This window comes from Hippocampus comes, unplaced genomic scaffold (genome assembly GCF_001891065.2).
Source record: "Hippocampus comes isolate QL1 unplaced genomic scaffold, H_comes_QL1_v1.1 scaffold167, whole genome shotgun sequence".
NCBI lineage: Eukaryota > Metazoa > Chordata > Actinopteri > Syngnathiformes > Syngnathidae > Hippocampus > Hippocampus comes.
This window is the reverse complement of record NW_017805502.1, coordinates 421,683-441,711: the sequence shown is the minus strand read 5'-3', so window position 1 is coordinate 441,711 and position 20,029 is coordinate 421,683. Positions and strand designations below refer to the sequence as shown.

Below are 20,029 nucleotides of genomic sequence, written 5' to 3'. Positions count from 1 at the left end.
CTAATTGGTCTCAATTTTGGATACTTTGTTGTTTTTTAAACATTAATGAATGTGGGTTGAGATATTTTGAGGGTTTCATATATGTATTCAGCACTCTTAAACACTTTGAACAGTCACTGCACTTTACCTTGTGTATCATTGCTCTTGAAAAGGTACAAGAAAAATATTTTTTTAATTGTGAGGGGTTTACTAACTATTTAAATTTAAAAGGTTCACATTCCGAAACAACGTAAGTACAGTGTACAATGCAATTCCAGGTTTAGCAGTCCTCAAGCTTCTTCACTTTTAAAACAGGTCGTTTGCGTTCCCTGCTGGCCACTCGTACACATACATCACAGTGCTTTGCGTTGAAAACGCTCAACAGAGACATTGTGTCGTGTTTGTTGTTTATTGTAATAAATGCTGTGCCGTTTGGAGAAAGTGTGTACAGCTAAATACGACACCTTTGCCAAGGTGAAAATGAAATGAGAAAACTCTTATGTGTAGATTGTCACACATATGAAAACAAAGTCATCTGAAATAGTACGGGTAGGCTGATGACCACAGGTCACAACACACAGATGACACAGGATAACCGAAAATGAGAACCAGTCTGCCTCAGCACTTTCTCTTATCAGGTTGTTGTTGTCTTGCATCATTTAGCATACACTTTGTTAGCATATTGGCATTGTATCGGTTTGTATTGGAAACACTATGCAGACACAGAGAGAAATGACAAATCCTTATCAATGTGCATTAATTAGCATCTCGACTCAGGTTTTTTTTAAAATCTCATTATGTGTTTAGCTAAGAGAAGAAGAAGAATATATGCATACATGACAACTGTGAGCATAAATTTACATGGTAATCTCATTCACCTTTTTACTGAACAATTGAAGGTGGCATGATGCGTTCATTTGTCTGTCAATGGGAAGCAGTGAAATAGAAAGTGCCACCCAGCTGCAATGTGAAAATGATGTAGATTAAGATATGTAGAGTACAATGTTCCAAAGTAGAAGAACACAGATCTAATCCTTCAATGCGTGGATTAACGTCTTGATTCGTGTTTTCCTTTAATCCTGCTCTTCTCTGGAAGCGTGAGGCATGATGTACTCAACAATCAAATACTTTTATGATTGTGTTTCTCCTATTTTTGGTTGTACTTAGACAAGTTGCCTCATGGACAACAGAAGCGCTTCGTGACTGACCCAAATGCAGCAGTAGAACAGAATATGTTATTTTGTTTTCGGACACTGGAAATCTGTCATTGCCTGGCAGGTAACTGAAGGAGTGACATTGTGCTCATTGTATTCACGCTGACTCAGTGAAACTGGAACCCCGCAGATACCCGATCGCTGCTGTTGCGCGAATCCTGCTTCCTTCTCCTCATTACAAATAGAACTCCGCAAAAAATATTCTTGATTTTGTTAAGGAAGTGAAGAAAACGCGAGAATCCATTTTGGGAATAAATTGCTTGTGAATAATAAACTGGGGCGGCCCGATGGTCAGCTGATTCGCGCGCCTGCCTCACAGTGCAGAGGTGCAGGATTCGATTCCGGCTACGGCCTTCCTGTGTGGAGTTTGCATCTTCCCCGTGCCTGCGTGGGTTTTCTCCGGGTACTCCAGTTTCCCCCCACATTCCAAAAAGATGCACGGCAGGTTAATGAAACACTTCAAATTGTCCCTAGATGTGAGTGTGAGTGTGGATGGTTGTTTGTCTCAGTGTGCCCTGCATTTGGCTGACAACTACTTGTAGTTCAGGGTGTACTCCGCCTGTTGCCCGGAGCCTGCTGGGATAGGCTCCACCACGCCCGTGATCCCCATTAGGATAAGTGGCTCGTATAATGGATGGATGGATGGATGCATGGATATAACTTTTATTGTGAAAATTGTTGAAGTTTGAGAATCTGGGAATTATTAGCATATGGAAAAATAGGTCCTGTCATGTTCTAAAATGAGCTAACAGTTTAAAGCTGGAATGAGAATAATGGGGAACTTGTTTAGTGAATGTGTGTGTGTGTGTGTGTGTGTGTGTGTGTGTGTGTGTGTGTGTGTGTGTGTGTGTGTGTGTGTGTGTGTGTGTGTAAAATGTGAAAAGTGCGAATTTGGAGGAAGTGGAAAATGGTTGCAAGGATGTCCGAAATGAGGTGGTGAAATTGAAATGGTTTGAATCAATGGAGAAATGGGCAAGGAGTAAAAAGGCAAAAGAAGAATGATAGCGAATGGTATTGAAAACAAACAAGTCTTCCTCATTAGGTGCCTCAGCTGTTACTAGCTAAAGGCCAACGTGAACATGTGTTCAAGTACGAGATAGAACTCCACATGGCGACAGGGCGCTTTATCTGGCACACGGATTTGGATGGTATTAATGTAATCTTTCTCTCGGTGACCAACAGGTCTGCTAGCAATTTATCTGATACATTCTGCCTCATCTGACAGATAAGAGTAAACAATTTGACATCTGGACCCGCAGCCAGGGGCGTCAACGCGTGGGGGGATTGGAATGGTGTCCGAGTTTCCCCAGGCACAGCCACATCTAGAAACAACTTTTCAGACCTCCAAAAAAATGTGCAGTTAACAATTTTCCTAAAGAAGGCGGCAACTGGTTAGCACGCCCGCCTCACGGTGCAGAGGTGCTGGATTCGATTCTGGCTACAGACTTTCACGGTGGAGTTTCAATGTTCCCCCCATGCATGCGTGGGTTTTCTCCGGGTACTTCGGTTTCCTCCCACATTCCAAAAATATGCATGGCAGGCCAATGAAACGCTCTAAATTGTCCCTAGGTGTGATTGTGAGAGCGGATAGTTGTTCCTCTATGCCTTGCGATCGGCTGGCAACCAGTTCAGGGTGTCCCCCGTCTACTGCCCCAAGAAAGCTGGGATAGGATCCAGCAACCCCCACGATCCTTGTGAGCATAAAACGGATCAGAAAATGAATGGATGGAATTTTTCCGAAAGTACATGATTTTGGACTGTTGCCTTATTTGTTGACTGTCCATTTTCTCGAGCGTCTGTCTTCAGTACGGTCACAGAGCAGCTGTGGCCGATACCAGCTGAATTTGGGCTAGAGGCAAGATACACCATCAACTAGTACCCAGTCAATATACACAAACAACCATTCATTCACAGTCATGGACAATTTAGACCAATGGATTTTTCATTATGGTTAGTTTTGATCACATTTTGACTTTTTCCTTTTTTCAATTCAGTTAGTTTCTTTTCTATTTCTTCATTTATTTATGAGAAAAAGCTTTGTTTTAGTTTCGCTTGCATCTGCATGCAAATTCCTCATAGGAGGGAGATTTCTGCACATATGTTCCATGAAATGGTCGAGATTAAGAGCTTCTTTCAATCCATTGAGTAGGGCCTTCTAATTCTGCTCTGCAACTCACTTTGCCATCAATTACTTACCCTCCCTCCTCCTCCCCCACCCACAGCTTGGCCCGCCCTCCCATGGCCTGGTAAATAATTGACAAGCTCTCCTCCCCTCACTGCTGTGTGTCTTTCCATCCTTCCAACCTCTTTGTAGTGTCCCTCATTAGGATTTCCATCCAAGTGACCGCCCACCTCCCTCACTTGCAGCATGTCTAGTTTCCACCTGCTGCCTGCTGGATGTCGACGGCGGTCGGAAGAAGAGAAGCAGCTGTACGTAAGACAAAAAACAGTCAAAAAAATTATACAAATGTTACTGTAGCACAATTAGACAATTAATATTTAATAATTCTATGATCTTAATAATCGGTGATTTTCATCTTACTTGACACTGTTGTGGTTAGCACATCTTCAAAGTCAGTTGTATGTATTAAATATTGTTTTCTTTTGCCAGTGTAAGTGTGCAGAACCATGAGGGACTTCATCTTCATCCTGCTGACTGTGTCAGCTACATCCTCACGCTCTCACAGCAACTGGTGTGAGCTGGGTTGTGATTGTCGTGGTGATCTGAGGTTCGCCATCTGCTCACGAGCCTTCTTCACCGAGCTGCCTGGCAGGATCCCATCCAACACTGAAATATTGGACGTGTCGCACAATCGCATCGTCGTCATCCCTGAGCGCTCATTCAACAAGAACCGCAAGCTGCGTGTGCTCCTCTTGCAGAACAATAACATCAGCGTGGTGCAAGATGGCGCCTTCTCACAGCTGGAGTTCCTACAGAAGCTGGACCTCAGCTGGAACCGGATCGCCACCCTGGCCAAGGGTTTCTCAATGGGTTTGGCCTTCCTGCGGGAACTGCAGTTGGCTCACAACTCACTGAGCAGCCTGGACAGCAGCAGCTTCACACACCTGGAAAGCCTGCAGAAGTTGAACCTTAGTGGCAACAGCATCCGCACCATCCAGGTCAGATCGTTCGCCTCCATGAGCATCTTGCGACATCTGCACCTGGAGGGCAACCGGCTGACTTCTCTGAACAATGGCATCTTCTCCATGCTGCGCTCGCTGGAGCTCCTCAACTTGGCCGGCAACCACATAAATGAGACAGAGGCAGGCATCTTCAAGCCGCTCACCAGCATGACCCTCCTCAATCTGGCCAACAACCGGCTGACCAGCATATACTTCAAGACCTTCCTGAGCATTCACACATACAGCACCCACATCCTGCTGGGGGGAAACCCCTGGAATTGTGACTGTGACCTGCAGAGAGTTTTCCGCAAGCTGAGGAGCATCCAGAGACTCTTCCTGGATGACTACTACAACCTGACGTGCGCACAGCCCGCAGTGTTGCGCAACTTCCGGCTGATCCAGGTGGATACGGAACTGTGCATTGCTGAAACGGTCACAGTGCTCATCATCACCGTGACTGTGGTCATAACGGTGCTGGCCGCCATGCTGATGGGGGAGAGGAAGAGGAAACGGAAGAAGAGAAGGAAGCACTGGACGCAGCAGGGAGAGCTATCAGACGAGTCGGACTACTGACATTGATCCTTTTCATTTTCCTTTGTAGTGGTACCTTGACTGACGAGTAATGGCGGTAATGGTAGCCCCTTGCAATCCGGCACTAGTACTTATAGGTGAAAGTCAGCACTGGATGAGTCCGGTCATTAAGCACATGTACTGTATGTAGAGCAAAGGCACACCTGGAGTTCAGCTGGTGGTGTCAGTCGACCCTGGATGGTTGGTTTTGGCAGTGTTGTGCTGGAGGGCCTAGCGGCTAAAATCGTAGCGTAGTGATCCAGGAAGGAGTTGATTCTTGACAGATAACGGTTGTCAACTGGAAACTGCATTACAATGGGAGGTTACCACTAAATTACCATACAGTGTAGATTGTCTTTCTGGCACATACATTTATAGACGGTCGATGGCAATTACTGTTTTTACTGTCACTTATGCGTTGTCAAAGGTATGCAAGTCGTGTGCTGTGGGAGTGGTACGTCAGCACAAGTAGTACAATTAGATGTTCACTCTGCGGAAGCGGTTGATCCACTGTAATTGTCACAGGGTGAACAGATTGCTGACTCGTTCATGGAATGCTAATTCAACATTAATCCGCACATTTTGACTGTATTGAAATGCTTTGAACCAGTTATGATGTCACCAGCTTGCTTGCTTTGAACTGGTTATTCTGGATATGTGGACAATAATAGCACGTTAGAGAAATTTATATCTCTTATTATATTCTATTATGTTTTTATGCTGCAGCCTTCCATCCAATTTTTCTTTATTAAAAACACGCAACAAAAAAATTTGATATTTTTGGGGGGCTGGACTGGATTTAAGGTGTTTGAATTCATTTCAGTTGAGAAAATATATTGGTAACACATTGGTACATAAACTTTCAAGTGACAGACCTTATGAGTTTTTCAAGATACAAACCGTCAGTCTACATTATTTTGTCCAACATTGCAAGCAGTGATTAAGATAATTACATTATGTGTAATTACCCAATTGATAAAACGTAACACGCAATATGAAATGCCATACATTGACAAAACTTGCATCGGTGTAGTTTTAAACAACAGACATTGGAATACAAGCTGTGCAGCAACACATGCAGACAGAATTTAACAGTGGTCTGCAACTGCAGCTTTCATCTTCGCATTCCACCATCAAATTGAGCATGTTAGATTGCATCCTCGGCCTAGAAGGATTTTGACATTAACTATTGAATCAAAGCATGAAAAATATTAGCATAAACTGTTTTATTATCTACATCCTGATTAATTATGGCATTATTGTGGTTTTATTATTAAATGGTACAATACCGTTGAGGCCTACGTGGGTTTTCTCCGAGTATTCCAGTTTCCTCCCACATTCCAAAAACATGCATGGCAGTTTGAGTGAAGACTCAAAATTGTCCCTAGCTGTGAGTGTGAGCGCGGATAGTTGTTCGTCTTTGTGTGCCCCGCAATTGGCTGGCAACCAGTTCAGGGTGTCCCCCGCCTACTGCCAGAAGAGAGCTCGGATAGGCTGCAGCACGCCCCGCGACCCTTGTGAGGATAAAGCGGATCAGAAAATGGATGCATGGAATACTGTTGAGTGCTATTATGTATCCACCCATCCATCCATTTTCAACACCGCTTATCCTGAAGAGGGTCGCGAGGAGTCGTTATCCCAGCTGACTTCAAGCAGAAGGCAGACAACACCCTGAACTGGTCGCCAGTCAGTTGCAGGGCACATACAGAGACAAATGACCATTCGCGTTCACATCCACAACGTCACGGAGTGGGAACTGATCCCATGCTGCCCATAAACATGTCAAGCGAGTGTATCACTACACCATCAGCGATGCTATTTTCTATCTATCTATCTATCTATCTATCTATCTATCTATCTATCTATAGAGAGAGAGAGAGAGAAAGAGAGTGATAGATAGATAGCTAGATAGATATAGATATATCTATATATCTGTCTCTCTCGTTATAATTTAGTTCATTTATATATATATATATATATATATATATATATATATATATATATATCAAATTGAAAAAAGTTTTTGAATGTATTTTTTTCATTGCCTTTCCATCCATTTCAATGAAGAAAGATGACTGTTCTGAGGTCTGAGGGTGTTTGCTCGCAAGTCAAGGTACCATTGTACTGGTATATACTTTTGTATTGCTGCACGAAGCATATCCTATCCTTCTTTTTTGCTTCATTTTCCCAATAAAACCACATTATTCTAGTTTGGATTTGTTTTACTCAAAAATACCTTCCTTGATTGTTCTACTTTTATACCTTTTCAAGCCTTTTGTGTCATACAGACAGTTATACTTTTTTGCAGTATTGAAGGAAAGCGCTTCATTAAAATAACAGTGACATCAATGACTGACTGGGAATCAACATTTGCCTTCATAATTCATCTGACTACAAGGCCAAGAGCCTTCATATTTGCATCCTATTAAAAAAATCATAATGACGTCACGTAAACTGGCAAAACAGTCAAAGTCTCCATCGCCCCCTGTAGGTAACATGACTTAATGCAAATCTTGTGTGCAGGATGCGTTTGGACATATTTAATTCTTAATATTTTCAATAGGATAGTCTCTAAGAAGAGTTCTTGTTTTGGTTTAGATTATTTCAGTTCAATATCGTTATTAAATTAAATACGTATAACTTGAGTTCAATTCGGACGTGGTATCCGCTGTTGTTGATACGTTTCTGTCGGACCATAGCGTGTTATTTTTATGATTTTATTTTCACAGTCGCGATGAATGAAAGAAAAGAAATATGCGTCACACGGTCGAGGCAGCGTCTCCAGTCTCGGTCTGCATTGTTCATTTATTAATACAATTGGGAGGCTCCCTTTATTCGACTAGTGCAATGAAGTTAACCGGATTTGATCCGTACATCCGTACCGGATGTAGAAAAAAAATAAAGCTATTACCTTCTGCAGCTGAAAAGTCCAAATGATTGTCAGGTAAAATGTCGTGTATGCAAAAACATAATCATAATAATACCACTAATAATACAGAATTAGACTTCAGACATATTCCAAAATGCAATGATAAGTCAGCATTACTTCTTTATGTGAAAGCAGTTCAAACGTAGTGGAACAAAGTTTCTTATTTTGAAAGCAAATTCCGGAAATGTATTCCATCCACCATGGGTGAACTGACGCTGATGTTGGTGCGGGACAGGTGGGAACTCCGGTTAGACGAGCTCACGCGAAAAAGACAAACGAGCCGGCGACAAATAGATACTCGTACTTAATTTACACAGTACGGCGACTTGGATTGGATTAAAGCGATAAACGCAGAAATTCTATAGCATTTCGTTAGTGAAATGTCTTACCAGAGAGCGAAAACCTCAAAGAGAAAGTGCAAATAGTTTGACGTGAATGGGATCGGTGACCTAAGCAGGTAAGCGGTTGACATGTTATTTGTCACCCCATTTGCATTTGCCAGGAAATTGCCTCTCTCACACAATATTTTTCGCTGCTAAAATCCGTTTCTTTGATGGATCAAATGTGGCACAACTGTCCAAATATCTCATCGTTTTGGCTGATGTACTGTACACTTGTATCGTACAGGGGTTGTATAGGAAAGGAAAAAAGCACTTCCGCAACAGAGCGAGTGAGGGATAAATTCCAAATTGCGGCGCACGGGCATCTCGGTGCCTTTCAAGAGGCCCCGGCTTGCTGTGTTTACACGGCTTGTGTTGGGAATTATTCACAAATGTTTAACCTCGTGTAGATATTTGTATATAATCGGCTAAAAAGTCATGTATGTGTTAACAAAATGAATGACTCATCTTATAACCAAAATATGTTTTTATTTTAACACCTGCATTTTGTCCTCATTACAAACAGTAACCTTTTGTAACATAACAAAAAAACTTGAAAACGAACGAATAATTTTGACTGCTTAACTACATTCTTGTCTTATCAGTGTTTTTTGTAATCAAAATGTTTATATATATGTATATATATATATATATATATACAGTTGATATTTACATCGATGCATATTTTAAGCACTTTAAATGGATTTTAAATGTCTTTTCGATGAATCGTTACATCCCTAATAGCCATGCATGTACCACTTGCAGCAGTGTGAGTATCATTAGTGCATTTGTGTGTTGTTTTGCGTGCAGTAAATTCTGTTGGCCACTTACCACAAGATTAGTTCAGTTTTCGCCTCTTCCCAATGCTTTTTGGGAGTGTTCTCGATTTGTATTTGTGCATTAATCTCATTAAGGAAAAGCTGAAAATGTGTCTGACTGTTGCTCTCCTTGTTTCCACTTCACTAAAGTACTTGAAGTTTACGCAAAAGTCACATTTTGGCTACTAAACAGGTAAAAAAAAAAGTTGACCAAGTGAGGGCTTTTAAATGTAAAAACTTTGCAAACGTTTGTGCACTCAACTTAGTCAAGGGGATGAGAGTATTTTGGATTAGAAAATTGCTTTGGAATATCAAGGTCCGAATATTTGCATCTCATAATTGTCCAGATATGCCAGCTGATGACAAGGTTGCCATCCTGACCGACGACGATGAGGAGGAGTCACAGGACAAGTCGGTGCCAGAGGGAGCCTTCAACAAACTGTCATTGCAGCAGACAAGTGTTCCTGCTCCTATTTCCATCGACTCCTCAGCCGAGCTGCCTGTGAACTCACAATCCAGGCCGTCCAGCTCCTTGAACTGCTGTCAGAGGATCTTGCACCGCATCAACATTCAGCTCCTCATCTCGAAAATCTTCTATTTCTTCTTCTACGCCGCCTATGGCTCCCTGCACCCACTGCTTGCGGTCTACTATAAGCAGCTGGGCATGTCAGCCAGTCGCAGCGGCTTGCTGGTGGGCATCCGCTACTTCATCGAGTTCTGCAGCGCGCCATTCTGGGGCCTTGTGGCCGACCGCTTCAAGAAGGGGAAGGCGGTACTGCTGTTCTCGGTCTCCTGTTGGCTGTTGTTCAACTGCGGCATCGGCTTTGTGAAGCCAGCCGACATGAAATGTGTGGAGGAGGGTGTCGACGTGACCACGCGGCCGCCGGCAACCAGTGCTCTCCCGCCCGGAAATGTCACAAAGGAGAGTAACTCCAGCGACCGCATTCGCCGCAGCCTCATTGACCTCCACTGGCTCACTCAGTTCCCAGTCCCCAGAACCAAGCGAAGCATCAACGATACAACAATTAACACCACTACTACAACTGTCATGCCTGTTCCGACAATCAGTCCCAAGGAGCACCACATCATCTACGACAACGCCCAAGTGGAGAACATCTTCCTCATTATTTTACTGCTCATCATCGTGGGCGAATTCTTCAGCGCTCCGGCCGTCACCATTGTTGACACGGTCACACTGCAGTACCTCGGCAAGGCCCGCGATCGCTACGGCCTGCAGAGGATGTGGGGCTCTCTGGGTTGGGGGCTGGCCATGCTGCTGGTGGGCATCTGGATTGACCACACGCACATCAGCGGCATAGTAGATGGCCTTGGCTGCATCGTGCCCGACTTTCGCAACTATCAGATCGCCTTCATCGTCTTCGGTGTGCTTATGGGTGCGGCCTTTGTTGTAGCCACTCAGTTCCACTTTGAAACGGGTGGTGAATATCGGCAGGAGGTTCCAGAGGGTATCGCTGAAGATACAGACAGCCCACGGGCGCCATCTAATTTGAACCCGACCGACAGTAGCACCGTCGTCGATCAGGAATTCCACTACAGCGACCTTCTGAAGCTGCTGTGCAGCGTGCGCTACAGCTCGGTTCTATTTGTGGCCTGGTTCATGGGCTTCGGCTACGGCTTTGTCTTCAGCTTCCTGTACTGGCACCTGGAGGATCTTCATGGCACTTACACGCTCTTTGGCATCTGCTCTGTCCTGAGTCACGTCTCGGAGCTCGGCGCCTACTTCACCAGCCACAAGTTCATTGAGCTGGTGGGACATATCAGGTGAGATCTTGAGCGTGTACATGCACAACATTTTCATTTACATGAATTTGATGGATGTATAGACGAGAGATCCCACTCAAGGCCCTGGTGTCAGACCCCCCCCAAATCAAACATTAAAGCACAAACTCCGGACAGAACTCAAAAATGCGACCAGTATGCTCGCAAATGCTCATAATTTTTTCAATGTGTGCTCGTAAAAACTTCATCCTGTTGTACAGCACGAGTGCATGATTTAAGGCTCCTCCCGGTACATATCATCGGAGGCGCTCCAACTCTGTCTGTCACACTGCACACATAAGGTGGAGTGTACGTCAGGTTAAAACCTTCCTGCATAAATTACATAAATAAATATCTGGATGTGTACGGCCATCTAATTTAACTAGCACTTTTGTATCTATGTATATACTGTACACAGTAATGCCTCGTTTATCGAGGTTAATGGGGACCAAAACCACCCGCGATAAACGGAAATCTGCGAAGTAGCGACCAATTAACATAATTTACTTTTTTTTTTTTTTTTTTAAGTCCGCAAACGGTCCGCGAGAAGCTGGGAAAGTCAGCAAAATAACAGCGAGTCACGTAGAGCAACATATACAGTACTGTACTCCATGTATATGAATTTTATTTATTTATTTATTTTTTATGAATATGTTTGAAAAAATCCGTGATGCACTGAAGCCGTGATCAACGAACCGCGAAATAGCGAGGATCACTGTATATCTATTCATATACTGTATATATCCATGTGTATGTAAAATTTGTATGTGTGTGTGTGTGAGATTTTTTGGACGTGGTATTTCAATGTTCTGTGAAGTGCTTTGTTACAGCTGCAGCTGTTGTGAAAGCGCTTTATAAATTAAGCTGTACTGTACTGTATATATTCAATTCTGAAAAAGCTGGTCGCACCAGTGCGACCAGTCCAAAAGTGAGTGTAAAGTCCTCCTGCTCCAAAGCTTTGCAGGACTTATTTTCCCACTTGGACTAATGACACTACAGTTGCAAGCACCACCCCATGTAGACTAGCTAACAGGTTTGCCAGATAACAGCCAACCACTTTGACACTTTCATTCGCTGACACCAATGTCACTCACGATGCCAGCCCCCCCCCCCCCATTTAAAGGCATACATACTTTGCTCCTTACATGCATGTTTTTGTATTTAATAATGAAAAATCATTATCTGATAACTCGACCAACTGGTGGGAGAATCAGTGGATTGGGAAAGTATCAATCAAATATAGGGGCAATTGTGTACACGGCATGAGGTGATTTTACATTATTTTCACAGTTTAACCACAATTAAGAAGTAGTCCATGGCAAAATTAATTTTACTCCCCTGTGAACTATTAGATGTCATTCAATAGATTTAGTGCCCATTCATCACATTTTTTAAAAAATAAATTAAGTTCCTATTTTTGTTAACTGCAATTTTGAATCCCACAATTTCAGTTTCACAATTGCGAGAAGCAAAGGTGTTGAACACCCGTCGTTTGGAGCGTTGTCCGTTTTGTGCTCAAAGGCACCTTGACTAGGATCTCAACAACATCCAAAATCTGTCCATCTTTCACTGATGTGATGGTGAAACTGCAATCCGCTGCAACATTTTGGAGTATGTGTTAGATGTCCTTCTTCCGGGCCTTCACATTCTATGTGGATGCCGTTAAAGCAAAATGACACGACCGTAATCTTTACGAGACGACACAAATAACTAAGTTGAAGCAGTGCAATGACATGGTGTTGCCGTTTAAAAGGTCATACCGAGCTGTCATTTGAATGTGCGTGTCTGCAAACATGTTGTGTGTGTTCTGAGCAAACGTCTCCTGATGGATTTGTGGTCGAAGCCTTCGAAAGCAATTAACTCTTGGGCGTGTTTCGATTGCTTTGTTCATGTAGGACAGCGTTGACTGTCATCAACATAAAGACGTTACCTTAACGTTGAAACTGCCAACGTGTTTTCGCCCTCAGGGTGCTCTACATTGGGCTGGGCTGCAACACTGCGCGCTACCTCTACATCTCGTACCTACAGAATGCCTGGACTGTGCTGCCAGTGGAGGTCCTTCAAGGTAACATCACGCGCATCAATGTTTTGGGGCACAGATGTCGAACTCACCCGCCGCCTCATTTTACGTGGCCTGTCAAGCAAATAATCTGCATCTACTATTACTATTCTGAATTCTCTTGTAATAAGACATGTATTCCAAACATTTTTTTAAATATAGTTAAAAGAAGTGACTGTTTTTTGTTTGTTTCACAGGCGAAGAAGTTAGTGTATGTTTTGGATGTCATGTCACCTGTGGTTGCGTTGCAGGTGTAACCCACGCCTCTGTTTGGGCCGCTTGTATTTCCTACTTGAGCGCCGCTGTGCCGCCAGCTCTCAGGACGTCCGCCCAGGGCATCCTGCAGGGTCTTCACCTCGGGCTGGGCCGCGGCTGCGGGGCCATGGTGGGGGGGCTCCTGGTCGGATATTTTGGTACGATGTTCTCATTCATCTGTGATTCATTCCTGCGTGTGAATCTTAAATGATATCCCTGAGGTAGATCATCCTCACTTTGAAGGAAGTATTGTTTTGAAAGATGTCGTTTATTTTCACTGCTAAGTGCTTGCCTCCATGTGGATGTTTCACAGTGTGCAGTTGTCTCAGCTAAAGACAAATAGAGGTTTACAGCGTATTGTTACAAAAATGTTTGATACGCGTCTTTAAAGTTATGCCGTGGTCGGCAGCTCCTAAATTTAAAGTTATCACAAAACAAGTAGGCTCCAAGGTGGGGAATCTCCAATGGAATTTAAATTGGGAATTTGAAATTCTCGAAACTATATTTAGAGTATATTTTCCACTGGAATTAACCCAAAATTGAATTTATTTTAATGGAAAGGTATTCTACATAATTGATTTTATGTATTATACTTTGTATTTGTGTTTTGTTATAAGCAGTCATCAATGCAAAGTAGATGGCTCTTCTTGCCCACTTGAAAGGACGCTGCGGTACTCTAATTGTTCTGCTGCTTTAATGTCACTTCACTTGAGCGGCATCGTCTCTGAAGCTTGCACGTTACCCTGATTTTGCCTTCTTACACAAATCAAAATACTAAATGATGGTTCATTACTGGGAAACAAAAAAGAAAACAAGTTGGGCAACTTTCAGGTCAAGGTAGCACTACACTTGGATGACATCAGGTTGTCAGGATTATGCCAAAATAGAATTTCACCAAATCTATTGAAGTTCCCTGTTAATTTCCAAGCTGCTGTTTTGTAAATTCCTGGTTCCTTCCGTTCGTTTGGTTCCCATAGATTAATTCCCAAGAAAAGTTTCCAACTTGAAAAATTCTTGGAAGTTTGCAATCCTAGTGACAAGATCATAACCGTTAGCGTGCACCCACACCGATTCATACGTAGTTAAAAGTCATGGAGCAGTGCATTGTCATGTGTGACAACACGACGAAGCAAAACTAATGTCACTGCTTTCAATTTTTGCAGGCGCTGCAGCGTCATTCCGGGGGATTGGCATGGCTTCCCTGATCATCCTCCTCATCTTCGTCCTCATCCAGTGTCTGACAGGCCAAACGGAAGGAAACGGTGGGTAACTTCCTGCTTTGCAAACCCTTAGGTAGTGCCAGGCCCCATGTGGGTTATACTTAGCTTTGGAATTTTCATCATACAGTAGTTAGTTTTCATTACGTTTTGACTTTTGGTTTTTATATTTTCTGTGATTAGTTGTGGTTTTCAGAGCAGGTTCATTACAATGTATTAATTTAATTTATTTTTTAACAGTTTGTTTCAGTTGTAGTTTGCGGGTTTTTTTTTTTTTTTTTTTTTACATTGTGTTTATTTCTTGTATGCAACCTTTTGCCTTTTCTTCTCTCTACTTTGTTTCACTAGAGGCTAAAATGCTGGCAGAGAACATTCCAGTCCCCTCCAGCCCTGTTCCCATTGCCACCATTGACTTGGTCGAGAACCAAAGCAGGGACCAAGGAGGGAACCCCACCCTCCACCAGCAGGTCACCCCTCTTCCTGTGAAGAAGACCAAGTACCAAGAAGAGCAGGAGGACATCGCCCGGCCGGCCTGGGTGCTCTCGGGTGCCCCCTGGGTCACCATTGCCTTTGCTATTGTCCAGATCAAAGAAATGGTGAAGATGGCAAAGAGTGGACAGTCGCCACGTGAGACTCAGCGCCTACAGGTGAGTCGTGTCACTTTGGCAATTCGTATCAATTCTTATTAAGTCTTTTTAGTGTCTGAGGGGAAAACCTTTCACTTTATTAGGTTCTGTTTGGTTTCATAGGCCTTCCAAGTGGCAGAACACAAGTGACTAATGTTGACCTAAACTGAAAATCCTGACAAAAACTCACCAGATACGGCTCCAAAGATTTCATTTAAATTTGATTTCCTTCAAAAATAATAATGCAATGCAATCTGTCTTCTATGATCATGGTACTTGCAAGAGCCATGTTTCTAATTTTGCATTTTTTAATTAAGCACTTCTTTAATTCTATGGTCATGCTTCGGGCACGATTTGCAAAATCCATCCATTATCTGAACCGCTTTGGTTTTGGTATATATTGGTGTTTATATACGTAAATGGATCTGTGCCCCCTCTCACAACTCCCACTTTCTGGCCCTACATCCATCCCAGTAATCGAATATGTTTGTCCCAGGTCTTGCCGCACCAAACACTTTTCGACTGCATTCAATATGACAGGGGTGGCCAAACAGTCAGAGACTAAGAGCCAATTTTTTTTACTGTGTTACTGCAAAGAGCCGCGTCACGCACATTTCCTCCTCCCAACGTTCTCGCTCGACTTGGGACCAGTCCGCTGGCTCCGGGTCGATCGCAATTGACGTATTGGGCACCCCTAACTTTAAAGATGACAAGCTTAGCGCCGAGCACCATTGTTTGCGCATGAGCGGTGATTCAGTTGTCATCTGATTGGTTGCCCTGTATGTGAATCAAGTAACGGGATTGATGATAGGCCGACGTAGTTAGTTCTGTGTATTTAGAGCTGTTGTTTGAATGGCAGCGCCACCGCCGAGGCATTTACGACGCTTGTCATGTGAAAGCCTGGGAGCCGCACTGCACCAACCAAAGAGTCGCATGCGAGCCGCGGGTTGGCCACCCCTGCAATATGAGAATGTTTGTATGCATTCCCAATCCATATTTCTCACTGAAAGACATCTCATTGGCGCTGTAAAGAAAATTTTGCTCATCAATATCTTAAAAAAATCCAAAAATCCCCATCTCCAGCTCTCAATGAGCCTTCTTTATTTGACCCGTTCGTTGGAGTGAGTCAGATTGCTTACTTAGCTGGGAGTAAAAGGGCGAGGTGGGTCACGCCTCCAGGATCTCAGTTTCCAGCACATCTAACTCACCTGTTGAAATGTTAATTATAGCCGGAGTTCCGTCTCCCTTTGAAGCAATTTACCTTCTGTAACATTTCTGTTCAATGTTCTGGAAAGCACTTTCACAATGCCTGCAGCTGTTGTGAAATTGTATTCGACTGACGATTCACATATTAAAAGTACAGCGGGAGAGAAGAAGGCTAAATTACTCTTTAATTGCCACCCACCAATTTTGTGTGATGTTATGTTGAAAATGCTGTGCGTCTTCAGATACGCACCCTTCATTCAGTTGATTTGCAAGTTAGCGTGTGCTGTATATTGACAGAAAGTGTGGCCCAACCATAATTTCCTGTGCGATGATATCACTCTTACATTCTGCTTCCTTTTCTTACCGGTTGGTCCCTTTCGCCGCAGAGAGGTGAGACATTTGTTACCACAGTCATGTTTTTTGCATGGGTGGGGTGCTAGGCTGTGTTGTACATAAGGAGGCCTTCAGGGACACACCTCAGGACTACCTGTCACACATTAAACGCATTCATACTTGGTACAGTACTGACATGCTCTCACACACGCACACACACGCACGCACGCACACACACACACACACACACACACACACACTGCAGAATTATTTTTTCCTTACACTCACTTCTAAAATGATCTTATACAAAAAACTAATCCTCTCACACATGCAGAAATCTGCTCACTGAAATATATTATTTTAGTAAGGTATATGAGTTTTTCAGGTGCATATGTGAGACTCACAAGAATGTGAGAGCAATTTCCAGATTGTGTATGAAAGCTATAAAGTAGTGTGTAATAGCATTTATGTTGTGTTTAAAAGAGAATTTTAGTATAGTGTGTGAGTGGGAAAAATCATTTTGATAGCAAGATAGTCGTGTGAGAGTGTTTCTGTTGTGTTTATTAAAGTGTTGCATTTTTGTGTGAGAATATTTCAGTCATGTGTGTGACAACCTTGTCAGTAGTGTGTTTCAGCACTATGTATTAGTCTTCCATTAATGCGTATCAGAGGATTTTTTGCGTGTCTAAGAGAAATTCATCTGTGTAAATAAGAGAGCATTTCAGTAGTGTGGGAATAACTAGTTTACGTAGTGCGTGACAGCATTATAGTATTGTGTCTGAGAGTATTTCACTTAGTAGTACTCTGTGAGTGTGTTTAAATCATGTTTGAGAGCATTTCAGTTGTATATATGAGCTTGAGAGTGTTTCAGTAGTGTGCATGAGCATGGCTCTCAACTTTCTTTATAGAGCATGTTAATAACAACCACCACTGCATATAAAGTGCTCCACGTGCATTAAAATTCAGATATACAAAAATAGAGTTAAAACAAGACATTATTAATCTAAAAATGTACCTTAAGACTAGTTTTAAAAATAGACAGAAAGGGGCCTTGCCTAACATTAAGCAGGAGGTACTTTCAAAGAGAGGGACCAGCAATGGAAAAAGCTCGATTGCCTCTGAGGCTCTGCTTAGTCCTTTGAACCTCCAGTAGCATCTGATCAGCTGACCCGAGGTGCTGGGCAGATGCATAGGGGTGGAGGAGTGTAAGGAAATAGCATGCTTCCTTAAGATCCAAGCAAGGGGCAGCAATAGGGGTGTTCACAGGGCACACATTTGCTCCGGCGCTACACCGATGTATTTTGTTGCGATATATTTTACACCGGAGCAAATTTTGTGGAGCGGTCACACGTACAAAGTCGTTGAGCGTGTTAGCACCGGCGCAGTGTCGGTGCAGCTCCACTTGCGGTCACATGGCAGTTTCTGCAGCAGAGCAAAACGACAGAAAACAAATGAGCTGTCATGTTGGTTCTTTTTAAAACTTATACACAACTCAAGCAACTACTGTACAGGCACGTCCTTCTCCTTCTCGGTCTCCGTGCCTTCAGCTCGAGAGTGACCGCCCCCGAAAACGGAAATCAACGATGACTTCAATGACACTCAGAAAAGCAAATATGTAATGCGCCAAACAGAAAATCAAGAGAGGAAATCACAAAATAAATTCTATGGGGGGGCGGGGGGTTGTAAACACACAACAAAGGAACAAACTACACAAACAACTCCGAGACAGTCCAGTCTCCTACAAAAGGAAAGATGGGTCCCCCCCCCCCCCCCCCCCATTCTAGTTGAGATGGTATAACCCAAGAGGTGCTTGCTACTATTACCAGCCATGTCTTGTGTCGTTATTAAACAAATACATGACGGAAGTCCAACAGAGCACGAAAGCAACATATTCTCTCTGTACGTAATCAACTCTTCTCATGCGTAGTGAGGCTACTCCCCCACCCCCTCCCCCCCGCGCAAACGAGCATTTGCTCCGGAGCAAATTGGAGAGTTCACACGTGCAAATTTACATCGGTGCTGCTCCGTAAACGAGCATTTGCTCCGGAGCAAATTTTTAAACCACCTCCCTGAGGTGGGTCAAATTTGCTCCGGGGTAAGCTGTTTTCCGGGGCTACCCCGGAGCAAATTTGCACGTGTAACCGCTCCACTGGCGCAGCGCCGGCGTAGCACCGGAGCAAATGTTGCCGTGTGAACACCCCTAAATACATTTAAAACCGAAGTAACCCCAAAATTGAACCCCGTGGAACACCATACAACAGTGGTATAGTTGTAGACAGAGCAACCAAGCCACAACACACACAAAAGAAAGATTCTGGCAATTTGGCTCTCAACCACAGAATACTGTGTGTCTTTTAGTCGCCTGTATGGAAGTGCTTCAGTGGTGTGTTGTGAGAGTATTTCAGTCACGTGTGCGAGAGGAAATTCTGCATCATGTCCCTGGCGGCCCGTCATCGTCATATATGCATGCCCTGATCGTGCATGAAGATGTCTTTGTGCCACTGGTCTTCGTGACGTGAATGTTCAAGCACAAACATGGACGACGTGTGTAAGCTGTTTCTCGTCTTCACGACCAGGTTCCTCATGATGGAGCGGCAGTGGAGGCAACACACAGAACCGCTGGCGAATGCGACATCGTACCCACAGCCGGACCGAGCCCCACCCCCACAGCACCAACAGACTCTAACAAAAAGCAGCAGACTGCGGATGAAAAAAACAACTTCAAATATCCGTAGTTGAATTTGCTGTCACTTTTAAGACTGTAAATCCTTCTGGTGATGACAAAGTGCCTCTTTCATAAGTTATACCATATGATGGTGATTTAATTTAAATGTAACTGATGAGTTGAGTCTATTTTCAGGCTTTTCCGAGCTGTTTTATGTGAAACCAGTTTTTACATCAACATTGCGGTTTGCTTGACAAAAGTCGATTTTTGATCACCTTGTCTTCCACATTCCCAGCGAAGCACTGTAATGCTTGAAACAGTATTTCAAACTATCTTATCATTGCAGTTATTTCAAATAGCTTATATCATGCATTGGAGATGTGGTGACTGCAGTTTGGAAAAGAATCATGGCGTCAAGCGCTCAGCTCACTGAAAGTGACCATTTAAAATAAAATGCCAAAGAATTCCCACTACTGTACATGTAGTGCTGAAGGCTTGTTCCATCTGTCTGATCTTGATCTTGCCTCGCTGAATGTAAAAATATTCCCTTCCCTCCGCAATGCCAAAATATTTACTTCCCTGCAGAATGTTTTTGAAGTTGTGTCGGTGACCACTTGGTGGCAGTAGCGCACTGGAAGGATCGCTGTTTTCAAGGCCCCAGTGGCGTGCCTCTGGAAGGTTATTGAGGTCATGATACGCCTACAAATGATTGCCGTGTGTGTGTGTGTGTGTGTGTGTGTGTGTGTGTGTGTGTGTGTGTGTGTGGGGAGGACAGTATTAAGCTTCCTCAAAAAAGTAGACTATTGTTTAAAAAAAAAAGTCTAAGTGAATTAGTTGGTGTGTAATGTGCGTGTCCCCCCAAGACTCAAGATCCTG

The 20,029-nt window shown here is 43.4% G+C and overlaps 2 protein-coding genes across 4 annotated transcripts; both read left to right on the top strand.

Annotated features, from left to right (window-relative positions):
• Positions 1-3,202: 3,202 nt before the first annotated feature.
• Positions 3,203-5,613, top strand: LOC109520186 (insulin-like growth factor-binding protein complex acid labile subunit). Its single transcript, XM_019877214.1, has one exon. It carries the CDS (start codon positions 3,822-3,824, stop codon positions 4,887-4,889), a length of 1,068 nt encoding a protein of 355 aa, XP_019732773.1. The 5' UTR covers positions 3,203-3,821; the 3' UTR covers positions 4,890-5,613.
• A 2,421-nt stretch (positions 5,614-8,034) lies between these two features.
• Positions 8,035-19,631, top strand: LOC109520219 (major facilitator superfamily domain-containing protein 6-A). 3 transcript variants are annotated; one of them, XM_019877309.1, is made up of 8 exons: positions 8,035-8,272; positions 9,361-10,795; positions 12,760-12,857; positions 13,103-13,264; positions 14,270-14,368; positions 14,672-14,970; positions 16,542-16,545; positions 19,065-19,179. In XM_019877309.1, the coding sequence occupies exons 2-8, from the start codon at positions 9,363-9,365 to the stop codon at positions 19,073-19,075; spliced, it is 2,106 nt and encodes a 701-aa protein (XP_019732868.1). In that variant the 5' UTR covers positions 8,035-8,272; positions 9,361-9,362; the 3' UTR covers positions 19,076-19,179. The 3 variants fall into 3 exon arrangements, with proteins under 3 accessions (XP_019732868.1, XP_019732867.1, XP_019732866.1); XM_019877308.1 differs by lacking the exon at positions 16,542-16,545 and having other exon boundaries at positions 8,036-8,272; positions 14,270-14,362; positions 19,065-19,631; XM_019877307.1 differs by lacking the exon at positions 16,542-16,545 and having other exon boundaries at positions 8,036-8,272; positions 19,065-19,631.
• The last annotated feature ends 398 nt before the right edge of the window (positions 19,632-20,029 follow it).

Coding starts and splice junctions, on each gene's coding strand:
- LOC109520186 (XM_019877214.1), top strand. CDS start 3,822: ATGAGGGACTTCATCTTCATCCTGCTGACTGTGTCAGCTACATCCTCA.
- LOC109520219 (XM_019877307.1), top strand. CDS start 9,363: ATGCCAGCTGATGACAAGGTTGCCATCCTGACCGACGACGATGAGGAG. Junction 10,796..12,759: donor GAGCTGGTGGGACATATCAG/GTGAGATCTTGA, acceptor TTTCGCCCTCAG/GGTGCTCTACATTGGGCTGG. Junction 14,369..14,671: donor AGGCCAAACGGAAGGAAACG/GTGGGTAACTTC, acceptor TTGTTTCACTAG/AGGCTAAAATGCTGGCAGAG.